This window comes from Sturnira hondurensis, unplaced genomic scaffold (genome assembly GCF_014824575.4).
Source record: "Sturnira hondurensis isolate 20B ecotype Veracruz unplaced genomic scaffold, ASM1482457v3 Scaffold0017436, whole genome shotgun sequence".
NCBI classification, from domain to species: Eukaryota; Metazoa; Chordata; class Mammalia; order Chiroptera; family Phyllostomidae; genus Sturnira; species Sturnira hondurensis.
In genome coordinates this window covers 8,837,171-8,854,375 of record NW_028090067.1, presented here as the reverse complement: position 1 = coordinate 8,854,375, position 17,205 = coordinate 8,837,171, and the positions used below count along the sequence as shown (strand labels likewise).

Sequence of the window (17,205 nt, the reverse complement as noted above, 5' to 3'; positions counted from 1 at the left end):
ATCCCAGGGCCTGCTGAAAAGCTACCTTCTCCGGTTCTCTCATCAGATTTAGGAGCACCTTTTATCTACACTGCCAGTGCACCTTGCATCTCTGTGGGTGTGCACTCACATTTGTACGCATGCGCACACCTTTCTCGGTATTATTTGCACATCTTCCTAGATGGGGCACTTACAGGCTGTACGTCTGCCCTGGACTATAAACTTCCTGAAGACAGAGACTATTTTCTTCATCTTTTCAGGACTAAGCATCTTCCTTGGTACCTGGTAGAAGTTCAGCTTTTGGTTTGGTGACTTGTCCTACATCAAATAGCTGGTAGATGGCACAGTCAAAATCTACCAAGATGTTCAAATTCCAGATGCAAAGTTCTTTCCAGGTGTGCGTTGCGCCTTTTTCATGATCTAAGTGGATATCATTTCCATCAGTTTTCTGCCTCCCAAGTAGCATTTGACATTTTATTTCATGTTTTAAAGACTTTTGGAAACAAGTCTTATTTGCTTCTTGAGGACATAAAGCACGGAAGTTTTAATGAGAGTCAATCTTTGTGTTCCCCACGGGCCTAGCAGAGTATCTGGTATTTAGCAATAGGAAAATATATATTTCATTAACAAATGACCTATCTGATTAACGCATGAATTACTTATACAACAGACAGCTAACCAAGGATAACCACAAACGGACCACAATTTGCTACTTTTCCTTTTTGCTACATTTGAAAGATTTTACTGCTAGAACTGCAGCATCACTCCACCTTGAGCCCCTTCGTCGGACCTTACGATCTGAACCTAGAACTACCAATCCCAGAATGCTGTGCGATGGGAGGGGCTCTCCGATAACCGCCGCCTGATTGGTTAGCAGAGGCGTTTCCTTCCGGTGGGAAGGGCCCAAGAGGCGGGGACTTGGGGAGACATCAAACGTTAATACGGAGTTGGATGGGACCCATTGGGAAGGGGTTTGTGGGTGATCCTTGGGTACCCCGCCCGCTGAGGAGATGGATGAGGACGGGCTTCCTCTCATGGGGTCAGGCATAGACCTGACCAAGGTTTGTAAACGAAGGACTAGGACTTCCGGTGAAATGGGAGGAGGATGGTGAAGGGACGCAGGTTTCCAGGGAGACCCGGTCTCCCCATCCCCTGCCCTATCTCTGACCCGGGGCTTCTCTTCTGCCGGCCGCGGGTGGGAGAGCCTCAATAGTTCCCCGTGAAAAGGGGACTCTCCAGAGCTGTTTAAAGGCTCAGTGTGCCTCTCTGAGCCTTCGCTTCCCGTGTCACGAGTCTGCCTGCTCAAGGGTGACTCACTGGCGACTGGGACTGGTAGCTCCCTCTAGCACTACCTCCTTTATTGGGCCCGGAAGTTTTTTTGTGTGTTTATGTGTGTTGTGTTTCCCGGCAGTTCTTACTTGTGAATCTAGAGCCCGTTCTGGAATCATCTTTAGACCCCCCACCCCCACCGTTTAGGAAAACAAGTGCTCTTCAAAGTACATCAGTGGGACTCATCACACAGCAAAACGCCCATTGTTACTAATATCAAAGGGATTGTACACTGTAAGTTCCTCCTGTACGAATTACGTATTTCTTTTACATAACAGGTGCCAGCTATTCAACAGAAAAGAACGGTGGCATTTCTAAACCAGTTTGTGGTGCACACTATACAGTTCCTCAACCGCTTTTCTACAGTTTGTGAGGAGGTAGGTTCTGTGACAGTGATTTAATGAGCAGCCTAGAAATCACTTTGCACTTTTGAAGGCAGCAAATGAGTAAAACAAGAATTACACAGTCCATTCCCGTAACCATGACCTTGTCCCTCAGTTATTATGTTAACAAACTTTAAATCCTCCTTGATTCTGTTCCATCAATCCTGTACCCTACCTCTGCTGAATTTTCCAGAGGACTTTGTGAAATATTTCAGGAAGTCTTACTGAAATTAAAGAAAAGAAGGAATTCCAAAATATCACAGTTGAAAGCATTTTTTATTTTCAAATCGGCTGTTTCTCTTACCCCAAAGATTTACATTTTTAGGTACACACTGTTTTAGTTTATATTAAAATTATGCATTCCTTGATCAGAAAAATGTTAAAGAAGGTAGCCTAGAAACAACATTGGCATCAAATATCATTATGAAAATAAAAATACTGTCTGCAAAAAATGACTTGTGAAGGGAGGATTAAGTAGCCAATTAAAGATTAAGTGCCAGATCCAGGGATCTCCGTCTTTAAAAAAATAAAGGCAAAGAGAAAGTGGGGAGAAAAATGGGTTGAAATTGGGCTTAAGAAAGGAGAAAGAGGTAAGATTAGATAATTCACAGGTGAGCAAATTAAATAAACACTATCCTGTTTGTTCTGCATCATGTTTAGTATAACTATAGCCTTAGCAAGTAGATTTTTTGTTAGATGTGTTACCATTATTGTGTGGAGACAAGAAAACTGTTTTTACTTGTAGATTCCCGCTGCTGTTTTTGACTAGTTATGAAATCTCTTCTGTCTTCCAAGCATAAAGGAAGTGAAATGATGGAGTAAGATACTCAAGTCAGCATATTTTATCTAACAGGCCCGGAGACTAGGAGCTTGCTTCCCTGGGTTTTGTCTTGCTATGCTGCCTCTCTGAGTGGGATACGGCATTGACTGACTAAAAAGCAGTTAGCCAAGGATTTACTCCTTCATTTTTTATGTCAGGGTAAGGTGGAGAAGTATCTGGAGAGAGGCTATTCCAGGATTGTCAACATAGAGGAGCAAATACTCCATCCATGTACTTCTCATCACCAGTTAAAAAATAAAACCAAAAACAACCAGCAAACACACCTAAGAAAGCAACCTGATTGAGCTGCTCTGGGCCAGTGATAGTCCCTCACCTCTAGTGGTGCCTGACAATTTTCACTTCTTGAGGAGTGAGTGCTATTTACAATAATCATCTCTTATCTAATGACTGGTTATGAATTATCAGAGCCTCATGATTCATTCTTTTCTCCCTTTCTGTTCCTCTTCAACTTCCCCTCAACTGTTTTGACTATTTCACTATTCCCTAGTTCTTCCTTGAACTCTAGACACAAAACTGGAACAAAAAGTCATGAACTTTAAATGCTTATTGCCTTTTTCTTCCTAATGATAATCTAGTTTGACTGTAACTCATTTTTTACAATCCATATTTCAGCAGTTTGGATGTAGTTGTGGGATATTTGGTGTAATGACAAAAACTAATATTTATTTTGTGCTTATTCTGTGCTAGGCATTGTTGTAAATGCTTTATATGTATTTAATCATCACGGCCCAGCATTTTGGTAGAGGTTCAGATTCCTCTTTTTTAGAAATATACCAACCAAGATGTAGAGAGCTTTAAATCGTTTGCTTAGTCATCCATTCACTCATTCAACATGTATCTGAGTGCATAGTATTTATAGCTGTAGTAGCTGCTCTCATTTTCCCATACACAGCCAGAAGTAGCAGCGCTGGGATTCCAACTCTGATCTATTAACTGGAAAAAGCAAATATGTCTCACTATTCTGTTATATTTAACTGGAAGTGAACTGGGGTAGGGGAAGGACTGGTTCTTTTTTTTTTTTATTGTTGTTGTTTTTGTTTATCACATAACCTGGTTTGAACTAAACTGAAACTGTAGCAACTTCAGTGACTGCTAAACCAAACCTAACATTAAATTTCAAATAAATTGTTCGGGGCACTCATCATCACTAAACTGGTTTTTAGACTTCTCTCAAGAGTACTCTAAATAACAAAGAGAAAAGTAAAGATTAACTTGACTTTTTAAAAGCTTTCTGGGTACCAGGCTGCTTTTTAACTTTAATGACTGGAACCAGAAGAGGAGAGAAGTTAGAACACAGAAAGGAAAGTAGTTGAATCAGACCCAACTTACAGAGTTCCTTAGGGTCATCTCTTCTTCCTTCATAAATCCCCAGTAAGCATTTCTATTCTGGCCCTAATCAGCAAAATGTTACAGAGACTGCAAATTTAAATGGGAGAGGGGGGCACAGTGCAGTTCTATGCATATTGCAGAAAAAACTCAGCAGAAATTGAGCCTTATAGTGAATTGTAAAGTCAGAGGTACACTATTAACAGGGCAGTCAGGTGTGTTATTCTTACACCTAGAATACTGGGTTTTTAATCATTTAAAAAATACTTTAAAATCTTAAGTACAGGCAAAAGTGCTTAGAATTTGCACATAATCTAAAAAACTTTACAGTGCTTATCTTCTGCATTCAATTTTTAAGCCTGTCATTGGGTTTAATCTTCAAATAATGTTGTGCTTCAAATCCTTTTTACTACCATATGTTTACAGCTGCGTTTACAGTGGCTGGGCTTACATGTCAGATGAAGCTTAATGAAACAAGCAGTACCTTCCCTTCTGGATTCTAGGTCCATCCCTATTGTCACACATGACAATATTTCTTCTGTTTTTATGGCTGAGTAGTATTCCACTGTGTGTGTGTGTGTGTGTGTGTGTGTGTGTGTGTGCGCGCGCACACCGTATCTTCTTTATCCACTCATCCACTGATGGACTCTTAGGTTGTTTCCATGTCTTGAATGTTGTAAATAATACTGCAGTTAACATAGGGATGCATATATCTTTTCGAATTAATGCTTTTATATTCTTTGGATAAGTACCCAGAAGTGGAGTTGCTGGACCATATGGGTAGTTCTAGTCTTAATTTTTTAGGGAACCTCCCTATTGTTTTTCGTAGTTGCACCAGTTTACATTCTCACCATCAGTGGATGAGGGATCCCTTTTCTCCCCCTTCCCCCCAACACTTGCTATTTGTCTTTTGGATGATGGCCATTCTCACAGGTATGAAGTGATATCTTATTGTGGTTTTGATTTTAATTTCCCTAATGAGTGATGTTGAACATTTTTATGAGAAATTATAGATTTTTTACTAAATTACATGTTTGCAGATTTGTTTTTTCAGATTTGTTCCCCCCTTATCTATAGGGGATACCTTCTAAGACCCCAGTGGGTACCTGAAACTGTGGATAATACTGAACCCTACTGTGTTTTCCCTGCACATACATAGTTTTGCACTTACAGGAGGCCATTCATGGCTTCTTGGCGTGCAAATTGCCAACATCACTACTCTTGTCCTTCGGAGCCATTTTAACTAGAATAAGGATGACTTGGGCACAAGCACTGAGATACCATGACAGTCAGTATGATAAGCGAGACAGCCACTAACTGGCGAGCCGTCAGGTCGCATAGCCAGCGTGGACACGCCAGGCAGAGGGATGATTCGCATCCTGGGAAGGACAGCACAAGGTTTCCTCACGCTGCTTAGCATGGTGTGCAATTGAAAACTTGGGAATTGTTTGTTTCTGGAATTTTCCCTTTAATGTTTCAGACCATGGTTCACCATGGGTGACTAAAACTACAGATAAGGGGGACAACTGTACTTCACAATTATGGTTATTAGATTAGGTATCAAGGATGCTCAGATACGTTACTATAAATTAAAATATATTGATGTTTATCAGTGTCTTCCATGTCTTGATGAATAAATTATATAATCTTGTTTTATTTTTTTAAAAAAGGTCATATCATTTTGGTGACTTTTTAATAAAGTAGATGGAAGTAGGTAAAATGACTGCCAAAGCCAAAGATTGACATACTACACGAATCTGCATCCAAAAAAACAATGAGAGTTATTGCTTCAGAAAATATAGTCATCCCTCAGTATCCACAGAGGATCTGTTTAGGACCTGCACAGACACCAGTATCTGGGGAGCCTTGAGTCCCTTATGTAAAATGGTGTTGTATTTGCAAATAACCTACACACATCCTCCTTTATACTTTAAATTATCTCTAGATTACTTAAACTACCTAATGCAAGGTAAATGCTCTGTAAATAGTGGTTATACTGTATTGTTTAGGCAATAATGACAAGAACAAAAGTTGGTGCATATTTAGTACAGACACAAGCATTGTAGTCCTAACTAATACTTAGTGAATGTCAGCAACGGCAGGACTTTTTTCTTCCTTAATAATTCTGGTTGTTGGTTGTTTGAGTCTGAGGATGCAGAAGCTGCAGACATGGAGGGCTAACTCTGTAACCGTTCTGCCCAAGCCTCTTTGATCTTCCTTATCAACAAATAATTTTCCAAATGAACATTTTCATTCTTATTTCCTACTTACTAAGATTTGTATTTCAATCCTTAGCCTACCCTGTATGATTCACTGAGTACTCATTGAAGGAAGGGCTATTTAGTTTTATGATCTAAGCCTAAAAAAATGTAATACCAATTTTTAAATATGAATCATTGACAACTCATTGAAGAACAGTATAGTTTTATGATCTAACCCTGAAAAGAATTGAATGCCAATTTTTAAATAATTCCAGCTAAACAGAAGATGTTTTAGGAAAACATTTGATCAGAAAAATTTAATTCCCCGTGTTTAGCGCAGAATCATCTTCATCATAGTAAGAAATGATTACTGTGGTCATTGATTAGCTTTGAATACCAAAAATTTTGTCTATGAAATACTTGGGAATTTCCATCTTTTTTCATTAGTAAGCTTTGTTTTTTAGAGCAGTCTTAGGTAGCAACACTGAGCAGAAAGTACTGAGTTGCCATACGTTCCCTGACCCCTGGCCTCCCCGTGCACAAACCTTCCTACTGTCGGTGCCCCCGTCAGTGGGTACGGTTGTTAACGTTCATTTTTGCCAGTCCACGTGAACACATCATCAACTATGGCATCACATTTTAACAGTGCAAAGTTCTTTCAAAAATAGTATCTGGAGTTGCAGTATTTGAGTTCAGAATATTCTACTGGTTTGAAGACTTAGTTTTCTCAGCTTGAAAGTTGTCATAATAATAGTTCCTACTTTATACATTTGGTGTGAGATTTCAAATGGTATATAAGTAAGTGCTCAAATGTTTACAATGGTGATAATGGCTTAGAATACATACTTATATAAAATATGTTAAAACATAAAGATTAATTTTTAATTCATCTTTTTGTTTCTTTGTTGTGTTCATTTACTGTCATAAAACCAATGTATGAATTTTAAAATAACTTAGAAATTACATTCAGTTTACAAATTAATTCAGTGTAGGATTTCTGCAATTAATAAGCTTCTCTAGTGAAATGAAAGATTGACTCAGCTGGCCAAACTTTAATTTTCATGATTTTCAGGAAAACACCTATAATTTGGAGAGGAACCTATCTGTATGATGTTTTATAAACCTGTATTACACTTACATAAAAGCCTTCTATGAACAAATCCTAGAAATCAAATCCTAGACTTAGCTTTGAGTGCTATGATAATTTATTTCCAAATTACAACTTTGTAGATACCAAGACGCTCATCTTAAAAATAGTGTTTTGTGAAGAAGCACTAACTACTTTGTGCTGGCTTTCTGGGTTTTTTTTCTCTTTCTAAATGTGGGCAAAATGACCATTTCTTGGCATGTTAAAATCTGCTTATGATTTGGGATCTTGATAATATCCCAGAAAGCAGTCAAAATGCAGCATATCTGCTAGTTGTGAATTGGCCAACTGACACAGTAGACACTGTGTCACTAACTATAATAGTGTTTAGAATTAGGGAGCTTTAAATGAATGTTCTCATGGATTGTGTTTTGTGATGTTACTTTACTGTGGCAATGATAGATGATAGATAGGTAGATAGATAGATAGATAGATAATTGTACAAAGTAACTGGAGCGTAGTAAGCCTTTGGTCTAGTTTATCTGAGATTTTGATGGTAGATTGCATCCTTTTGCTTTTTTAGAACTCTGATTTTTTTTGTTTGTTTTAATTCTCACCAACATGAACTGCTCACTTTTCAACTTCATCTCCTTTTACTTTTCAAACTTGAAAAGTTTAAATTTAGGACTAATGGTATATATTTACCTGTTTAAGTAACTTATAAAGGCAGATACTGTTCCAGGCTACCTTGTGTTAATTTTTATTCTTGTTTTCTGTGAGGAATTTCTTCATTCATCAACAAATAATTATTAGGCTCCTATTAAGTATCAAGTACTGTTCTGGGCACTGGGGTTGCGGCAGTGAACAGAAACTCTGTCCTAGGATAAGTTTTCATTCTGATCCCCAGTATTGATTATGGCTCTGATAATGAGTTTGATAAGGCTAGAAATGTACTTCTTATCTGTGAGTACAGTTTTATAAAAAATGTGAAGCATGCTGATGAAAATAATAGAATGCTTGAGTTCCTATTCCCATTCATGTAAATAAGAAAGTAGTATAGTAGAAAATGAGAAATACTTAAACCATAGTTTTTATTATTTTCAATTCTACCCTATTTATTCTAATAGTCTATTTTAATCAGAATTTATTCTTTTGTTTCCAATGTTTTCCAGAAACTGGCAGACCTTTCCCTTCGTATCCAACAAATTGAAACAACACTCAATATTTTAGATGCAAAGGTTTGTATCTTAAGTAATTTAGAATATCAACTTTGCTGTATACTTATCAATCAACTGTCTCAGTTACACTTAACTTTCATTGCATTTGGGAATGGAATAAACTCGGCTCCTGTATCCTGAGGTAATAAAGTGTTTTTTACTTGTTTTTTTAAATTCATTATAATTTAAAAAAGGAAAGACACTCATGAACTTGAGTCTGTTTAAAAATACTCATGGGATGAGATTTCTTTCATTAGCCTAGTCAGAAGCATAATATGAGTAACATGTTAACAAATCGAGCTGTTACATGGTTTACTTCATTTGATGGAAAATTATCAGTTATGTTAATAATAATTATTTGATAACACAGTAAAAATTATATAACTTGAGATGTCCCCAGAGCAGAATTTGGAGTTAATACCAGCCATTTTGTATTTGCAAATATATTAAATACTAATAAAATATATGCATTTTGATGTCAGAAATTACAAAAGATAACTAGTAAAAATTCAATGTTTTGATTTGAAAGCTTGCAGATTTGGGGTTTTTTCTTCTGTCTGTAGAGTAATAAAGACACTAGTGTATTTTTGTGACTTTGTCCTTTTATCAAAAAAATTAACCTGAAAAAATACTAAGTATTTATGAGGAAGTAAAATGACTGATATCTTTAGTGTAAGGATCAGGATGTCTAGTTTGTACTTTTTTGTCTTCTTGTAGACTTCAGTCACTATATTTCTCTCAGAACAGTTCTATGACTTAGAAAATTTAGGATACCTGGCCTTGAACATGTTCAAGAAACTCTAGCTGCCATACCCACTCAAAACTGCTTGGGCCCTCGCCACTGTGCTGAGTACTGTCCTCAGTCAACAGTTCCCAATGAAAATCACTGCTTCAGCTCTCATTACCAGTGGTCTTTTCATTATTCTTTATTATGATTATGTGTCTTTTTTTCATGTTTGGGGAATTCTTGAGTCAGAGCCCAAGGTCACAAGTAAAGTTCCTATATGGACAAGTTAACCTTAATTATTTCCATGGTCAGAGTTAATCTCCAAAATTAACCAAACATTTGACAAATGTTTATCATTGATACCAAGAGGAAATCAGAAAAGAGGGTTTGCATGGATCTCATGCCTCCGGCATGAAATGCTTGACAGCTGACAGCATGCCTGTTTTTTTGTGCATGAAAAATAACACCTTATCGTAACATTGAAAGATAAATGTTTAAAGAAAGAAAAGAGTCAGCTGTGTCAGACATTAAAAGGTGAAGACGAAAGTTTTGTCATTTCTCAAATAATTGAAAATTGAAATGTGCTACCGAGTACTTTTTAAACAATGTTTAGTAATGATCTTTGTACAGCTTCTTTGTGAGGTAAGGATTTTTTATCCCCACTCTACAAGTGAGAACATCCAGGCATAACGGAGATTTATACAAGGTCACGTGGCTTATGACCTAACCCAGGCACTGACTCCAAAGCCTACGCTCTCATTCCTTACACTAGGATTTCTTATATTTTCAAAGTAATTCCTGGTTTAAAAAAAAGTTATAAGCTAAATTAGACTTGTGAAAATTGTTCAAGAATACTTTATTTATTAATGACTTTCCCTTTTTAAGTGGTTGGTGGCATGGAGAATTTCACGCACCCAAAATGAGATTTTATAAACTTGTTTCTACAGGCTTAAAAACATAAGAGAACTATTTAAAACACACACCTGGAAACTTAGAGTGTTGAAGTACCTAATATTATCCTCATATACCGAAGTGAATTTTCTTTTCTCAGTTATCATCTATCCCAGGCCTAGATGATGTCACATGTGAAGTATGCCCCATAAGTGTCACCAGTATCACAAATGAATCGCGTGCTGAAGCCACTTCAGAGCAGTCGCAGGTAAGTGTTTGAGTTCCAAGAACCAGGAGCAGATCTTCTGGTTGCAGCGGACAGGCCTGTGCAGCCTGTTGGGTGGAAGAAGTTAAATAAAGTATACAACTTTGCATAGTAACGTTTTAAAACCTTAAGGTAGGAAATGAAGTTTGAAAGAAATTACCTGGGTTTTTTTAGTATTTTGAAGGGGTTCCCAAAGTTAATATTTTCTTTGCCTGTGACAAAGCAACTTGATTTATACAGGACTAGAAAAAATCTTGAATATAATTATTTCCTTCAAGTCCACTATGGAAATTTTTTCTAAGTTCTTATAAGAAATGTTCTTTTTAAATGTTTAAAAACTTTCAAACATAAACAATAATAAAATAGTACAAGGAATGTCCAGGTACCCATTACCCAGAGTCCCCAGTTAAGATCCTGTGGCCATTGCCTTCATCTCTATTTTATCACCTGCTATAGTGAACCCCAGGCATCATGTCATTTCATCCCTGTGTAATTGATGGCGCATCTGAAATGTTCTGACATTTTCTTGCATAAGCTCAATGCCTTTGTCATACACAATATAATTGACAAGTAATTCCATGGCATCATGTAACTTCTTGTTACTCAACCTTTGCTCCAAGGACCAGCAGCACAATCATCACCTGGGGGCTGATTAGAAATATCAGGCTCCACCCCAGACTTGCTGGACCAGAATCTACATTTTAACAAGTTCCCTAGGTGATTAGTAGGCTCTTGAAATTGGAGAGATACTGATCAAAGAAATACCAGCTATCTGTGTTTTGGATTATACATTTGGGTCTCAAGCCTTAATGTCCATTTGTTCTCTCTATAAGTTTAAATTATGTATTTTTATTTCAAGAAATTAAAATTGAGAATAATTTCTAGTGCATTTTACTAGAGACTATTAAACTTGGTGTTTCATTATTTAGAGGTATTAAAATTCAAAATAAAATCATCCCAAACTTGGTGTTCTACCAGTACTGAACAAGTAGACTTCCTGTCTGTATGGAATTCTGCATTTGCACCTGGAGGTACTTTTCACATGATATTTTTTAGGTCATTGTTGCATTGACCATGGTGATAACAACTAACATATAAAGGGTGCTTATGTGAACCAGGCATACTTCTAAATGCTTTCCATAAATTGACTCATTTAATCCTCACAACAGCCCTACAAAGTAAATTCTGTCATCGTTTCTGCTTTACAGATGTGTCAGTTAAGGTACACAGAGGATAAGGTACACAGAGGATGTTTGCTATGGGTCAAACAGTGAGTGTGAGAGCTAGAATTTTACCTCGGGCAATCTGGTGCCAAACGTCGTAGCTCTTACCTGCGGCACTATCACCACCTCTGTCACCTCTCCTGAATTCGTTACGTGTGTCGCACCCATGTGGTATGAGGCACTGTAGGACGAGCCATATATTTGGGTAGATCAGAGATTTTTGTAATGAATTAGATGACCATTTACTTAACAATGAGATACTAGAAAATATAACATCCATTTCATTAATATAGGACATTCTATTGTGAGGGCCATTGGAATATGTATAATGTGCAAGAGGAAATCCAGATGTTGTTGGCTTTATAGGCCCTTTCCATTAAATATGGACTACCCTTTTTCTAAAACAAGATATATATAAATTTAAGAAGTGTCTGCACTCTACCTAGAAGAGTGGATACTAGCTGACATGTTTCTATAAAGTTTTAAGTGTATTTGTGTAACTTGGAATATTAATTTTTCCAGGTAGTGTTATTATGAATGCCATCTATAATATGCCTTTTAAAACTAATGCAGTTGTATTTGTCCTGCCTATGTAAGGTCTCAAAAAAATTATTATGAGTGATCACAGCTAAATTTTCTAAAATTCAGAATAACCCGATATATCTCTGGCAATTTTATTTTAAAATTGTACATTAATTCATTTGGAGGATTTATGAAGTTCTCTTGGCTTCCTGAGTTTTAAAATGTGGTAAAGTTGTATATTGATTAGTTTAATAAAATAACTGTTTATCATGTTCTTAATATCAAATCAACCTATTTCTTCTCCATCGTTACTAATTGGTATATTTTTGTAAAATACTTTGAAATGGACTTAAGTATTGCTTAATACAGCATTTCCATTGGCATTACAGTCAACTTATCAGATAAAGGATAATAATGCACTTTTTCTTAATCATCCATTCATTGTGATTTCTATATATGAGTCAAAGATCCAAGCTTTGCATACTGGTTTTTCTGCAACTTTAATTTCATGGTTTACATTTCATCATTACTTACAATAGAACATCCAGTTGTGCAGATGCAAATAAAAGGAAGGACAGTTGAGAGATACGATAGAGGATTTATTGGGTCATTCAAATAGCAAAGGTGTAAGACCTGACATAATTAAACCTTGTTGAGGTCTTGATTATCAGGCAAAAGTGAATGGCTACATTTTGAGATCCAGAGAGCCTGCATGTAATTATCATTAGTCCGGTGTACTTTTGTATGAGCTTATTATTCATAACTTTTTTTGAAAAACATATTTGGGTCTTGTCTGCATTTTTTTTAGTGCATTTTTTATTTAATTAAATGTTTGGGGCTTTTTGTATTTATTTTACAGGTGAATACATACACACATACACGCACATACTCCTTTTTGTGCGCTTAATGTGACAGTAGGATCCTGAAGAATTTGTGGATGTTTCATTTGCTTCAGAGTGTTTGACAGATTTAATTTATATTTGAATTATCTGAGGGAAAACTGTAATATATAATTCACATTTACATTTTTAAAACTGAATATTTAAAGATAATTCTTGATTTGTCTACATTTCAGCATAGATATGTGGACATGAATTGATTTCATCCTGTTGAAATTAATATTAATATACAAATAATGAGTGAGGACTCACAGAAGTAAACATATTCTAAATGTTTAGTGTGATAGCAAAGTCAAGAGCTGGGTAGACAGTCCTAGCTTTGCACTTCGGGCAGGGCTGCGGTGTGGACAGGTTCCGGTTAGCACAGCTCCCTGAGAGCCGTCTGCACGAGGAAGGCATTTCTCTCCGAGAGACCGTTCCCCAGTATCCTTCACTGTAGTAGTAGTCAGTATTTCCTCTTAACCACTCTGTGGAGAACGTTACCGTTGATAATTCCATCAGTGGCTGAAATACACAAAACCAGATCATTTTGTTTGAAAAATGAGGTTTTTCTTCCTCATTTTTCTAAGCATTGTTTTCTAAGATGTTAGAGTGGCCATATCAATTTAGAAAAAGATTATTTTGTAAATGAGGACTTCAATGGTGTAGATGATAGACACTTAGAAAATCGATTCATTGTGCATTAGAGTCAAATAGTAGACAAATTGAATAGTTTTATTAGCTTTATTAGAAGTTTTATTAAAATAATATGTCCACTGATAATTCATCTTTTTTTATAAGCTCCCTTGGGAAAGTAAAGCAGAATTCTTATATTTTTTAATTCCATAAATATATTTGCATTTTTAAGGAACATAATAGTGTTATTAAGTGTAGCTTCCTCTAATTATATTTAAATATTTATAAATATTTTGAATCATACATCTTATAATTAAACTGTTGGTATTTAAATTGAGAAATATGATTTTTTTCTGATACTGATTGCTTTAGAATTATTTTAAAAATCCCTTTAAAGTAACATGATGGACCCCTTTTGTGAATTGTCTAAAGATTTACACAAAATACTCTCTACAGCAGAACAGTTTACAAGACTCTGGACCACAGGAAAGTGAAGTAACAGCAGAAAATATCTTAACTGTAGCCAAGGATCCAAGATATGCCAGATATCTCAAAATGGTTCAAGTGGTAAGCGGATTTGGTCTGTCTTCTCTGTCAAGCAGCCTTGTTTGAAATTCTGAACCCTGGAGGTTTCGTTGTTATTTTTCAACCTGAAGAACTGCTAAACTGAGCGACCAATTTTGTACTCTCTTACTTCTTTCCTATGTTCAATTCATGCCCTGGAAAAAAGTAACCAAAAGTCAGACCTTTCTAATTAAAGTTGTTCTCACACTTCAAACTAGAAGTTTAATAGAGATTTACATAAAGTTTCTTGCTTTATACAGTTATCATTACAAATCTAGGATGTAGCAATGGAGGAATGAAAGTGGATTCTTCATATGGCTTTAGCTTAATTCCCATATGCTAGCACAAAAAATTTTTTGTATATTTTTATTCTGAGTTTTATCTATCAAAGGTTCGGTTCTTTGAAAACAGCATAAATCATCCTTTATGTCTGGTGTGGCTCAGTTGGTTGGAGCATGGTCCCATAAACTGAAAAGTCATAGGTTCGATCCCTGGTCAAGACATATACAAGAGGCAACTGATTGATGCCTGATTGATGTTTCTCTTGTGTCATTATTTCTCTCCCTCCATCTCTTCCTTCCTTCTCCTCTCTCCAAAATCAATAAGCATGTCTAAAAGCATAAACATGCTTTTAGCCATATAACATAATGATTTTAGTTTATTATGTGATTTTAGAATTTACATTTTTTGTAGGAAATTATCACATGGTATGATGCCATGGTATGATCTGCAGCTGTATATAACAGCAGAAGCTAGTTTCTTTCTATTCCTGTAAAGGTCCTATTGCAGTGGGTGAAGGAGCTAGCAGCCCATTGTTTTTCTGTTCATTAAAAAAGTGATGTTTTTGTACCATTCCACTATCAGGCAAAGGAAGTGCTGATACTAAACAAGTTCTCTTTTTCCATCGATGCATTCTTTACCAGCAAAATAATTTAAACAAATAGTATATGGCAACCAGAAAGAGTAGCTTGGCTCCTTTAGAAGCTGCAGTGTTGACAGTGGGAGGAGAGTGTCAAAGCAGTGGGCGCGTTGCTTCCAGAATTCTGCTTCCAGAATTCTTCATTATCAGTCAAAACCCAGAACTCTGTCTAGTCTGTAGAAAAAACTGAACCAGACTTTGGGACAAGAATGTACAAAGTTCTTTTATTGTAATAATAAAGCAGAGCTAGTTTGGTATGAATCATGATAAATAAGTTTTTAAAGCTAGAACCCAGGAAAGCTTGAGCTGAGCTTAAAATATAGGCTGTTAAAAACTGTGTTTGACTCTTTCAAACAAAAGAGGAAAGGTTTCAGAGTGACTCTGGGAGCCTTTTTATTTAGTCTCTTCTTGTATAATATATGTAAAATATGAAATAGGAACATCAACTTCTATACAAATGCCCAGACATCTTTGATAAAAGACTATATCTTAGGGTAACTGTTAGATTCTTAATGCATTTATTACTTCTGATTTTACAAGAATTTTTAAAACTCTTATTTTTTTCTGTATAAATCCACTGTTCATTTATTCCACAAATATTTATTAAACACTTACTTTGAGGTGCTATAGTAGGTATCATCTATATCTATTTAGACAACTAAGGTTTCCAGACACCACTTAAAATTATTTTTATTCATTATTTAGGCTGATTCCATTGTATTTCAGAATTACATTTATTATATGTATGTGTGTGTGTTTATTTATTTATTTATTTATTTATTTAAACTACTCCCTAAATATTCATTCTTCTGTTCGTATGGCCTTCTATCTCACTAGGAGTAAAAACCAAATTCCTTCACAGGCCCATGAAATCCCGTACAGTTTAGCTCTCCCCTGCTACCTTTTTGATCTTTTAATCTTTGCTTATTCAGCTCAGCCCTGCTAGCCTTCTTGGTGTCCCTGGAGTAAATAAATGGACAGTGTCCTCTCCCAAGGCCTTTGTGTGAGCTGTTCTCTCTGCCTCAAACACTTCCCAGGGATCTGCATGGTGCACTCCTTCACTTCCTTCGAATCTTTACTCGTGTATCACCTTTTCTCTGGCCTCATTCCTTTTACCCCTCACCTGCTTCATTTTTCTTCATATAACCTCCCAATAATATGTGAAATGCTACTAGTCTTACACACTGTGTTTGCATGTCTCCCTCAACTGGAATATAAACTCTGTGATGGTGGAGGGTTATTCAGGGGCTGCACCATTCCCAGTTCCTGGAACAATACCTGACACGTAAGTGTTTACCAGTGAATGAACATGCCTGTTTTTCACTACACCATTTTTCTCTACACCTTTTGCTGGGTTTGGGTGACAAATTTCTGTTTTTTACACTAACCCAGTGGTTTTTTTGTCAAATACAAGTTCCTAGTCCCTACTCTACTAAATTAAAATCTCTGATGTTGGGACTTCAAGCAAGAGCACACATATTTTTTTTTAAAGTCCTTCTGATTAGGAAGTGCTTAAAATATTTCAACCTATGTTAAACATCATTAAAAAGTTTTATTTAGAAACATTTAAGAAAGAAATAATTATTAATTTTTAAAGAAATCCTATAGAAGTACTTCAGCTTCAGCCCATTCTTTTTGCTTGGTATCACTGAGTATGAGTAGGGACTTAGTTTCTTCTGCCTCAGGCTTTTCTTGTTTTTAGCCCAATTTTCCTGTTTTCAGTCCTTTACCTCCCCTCTGCCTTCGTTACGGGTACTTCTAATTCCTCAGTGTCTCCAGGGTTCTGGAGGTGCCGCCACTTGTGGTGTGTCCCTCTTTAGGCACAGAGACTTGGATTGTCTGTGCTAAGTCATCAGTCATTCTTTTATCTGCTTTTAATTTCCATGTTATTGTGGTTCGTATATGCCTCTTAGTCATTAAAATTGGAGTTTGGGCCTCACTGTTTGGAGGTAGTTTGAAGGGGAGCACTTGACACTGCCATCTTAAAACTGCAAGTTCATCCAAGTTAAATTTAACTTTACTGTTTTTAGTTTATTGTGCCAGCCTGGATCCCAGAATCTTATTACCCAACGTTTGTTTCCTACTGCTCCCTGCCCTGAATTCCGTTCTTCATACCAAACCACAAGTTCTTCCCGATACAAGCTCCATGCTTGTCCACCTCTGAATCTGAATTCCCTTTCTCTTATTACTGTGTGCCCAGATTCTACTCCTCTAACG

At 36.4% G+C, this 17,205-nt stretch overlaps 1 protein-coding gene across 2 annotated transcripts in view; it reads left to right on the top strand.

The window, feature by feature from the left end:
• The first annotated feature begins 874 nt into the window (after positions 1-874).
• The window catches only part of WASHC3 (WASH complex subunit 3), a 41,099-nt gene continuing 24,768 nt past the window's right edge, over positions 875-17,205 (top strand). The window contains exons 1-5 of one of the 2 annotated variants that reach the window (XM_037068076.1): positions 875-1,040; positions 1,587-1,685; positions 8,319-8,384; positions 10,142-10,249; positions 13,965-14,072. In XM_037068076.1, the coding sequence (XP_036923971.1) occupies positions 990-1,040; positions 1,587-1,685; positions 8,319-8,384; positions 10,142-10,249; positions 13,965-14,072 (432 nt within the window). In that variant the 5' untranslated portion in view covers positions 875-989. Of the gene's footprint in view, positions 1,041-1,586; positions 1,686-8,318; positions 8,385-10,141; positions 10,250-13,961; positions 14,073-17,205 lie in introns of both variants that reach the window. The other variant, XM_037068075.1, reaches the window with a different exon arrangement.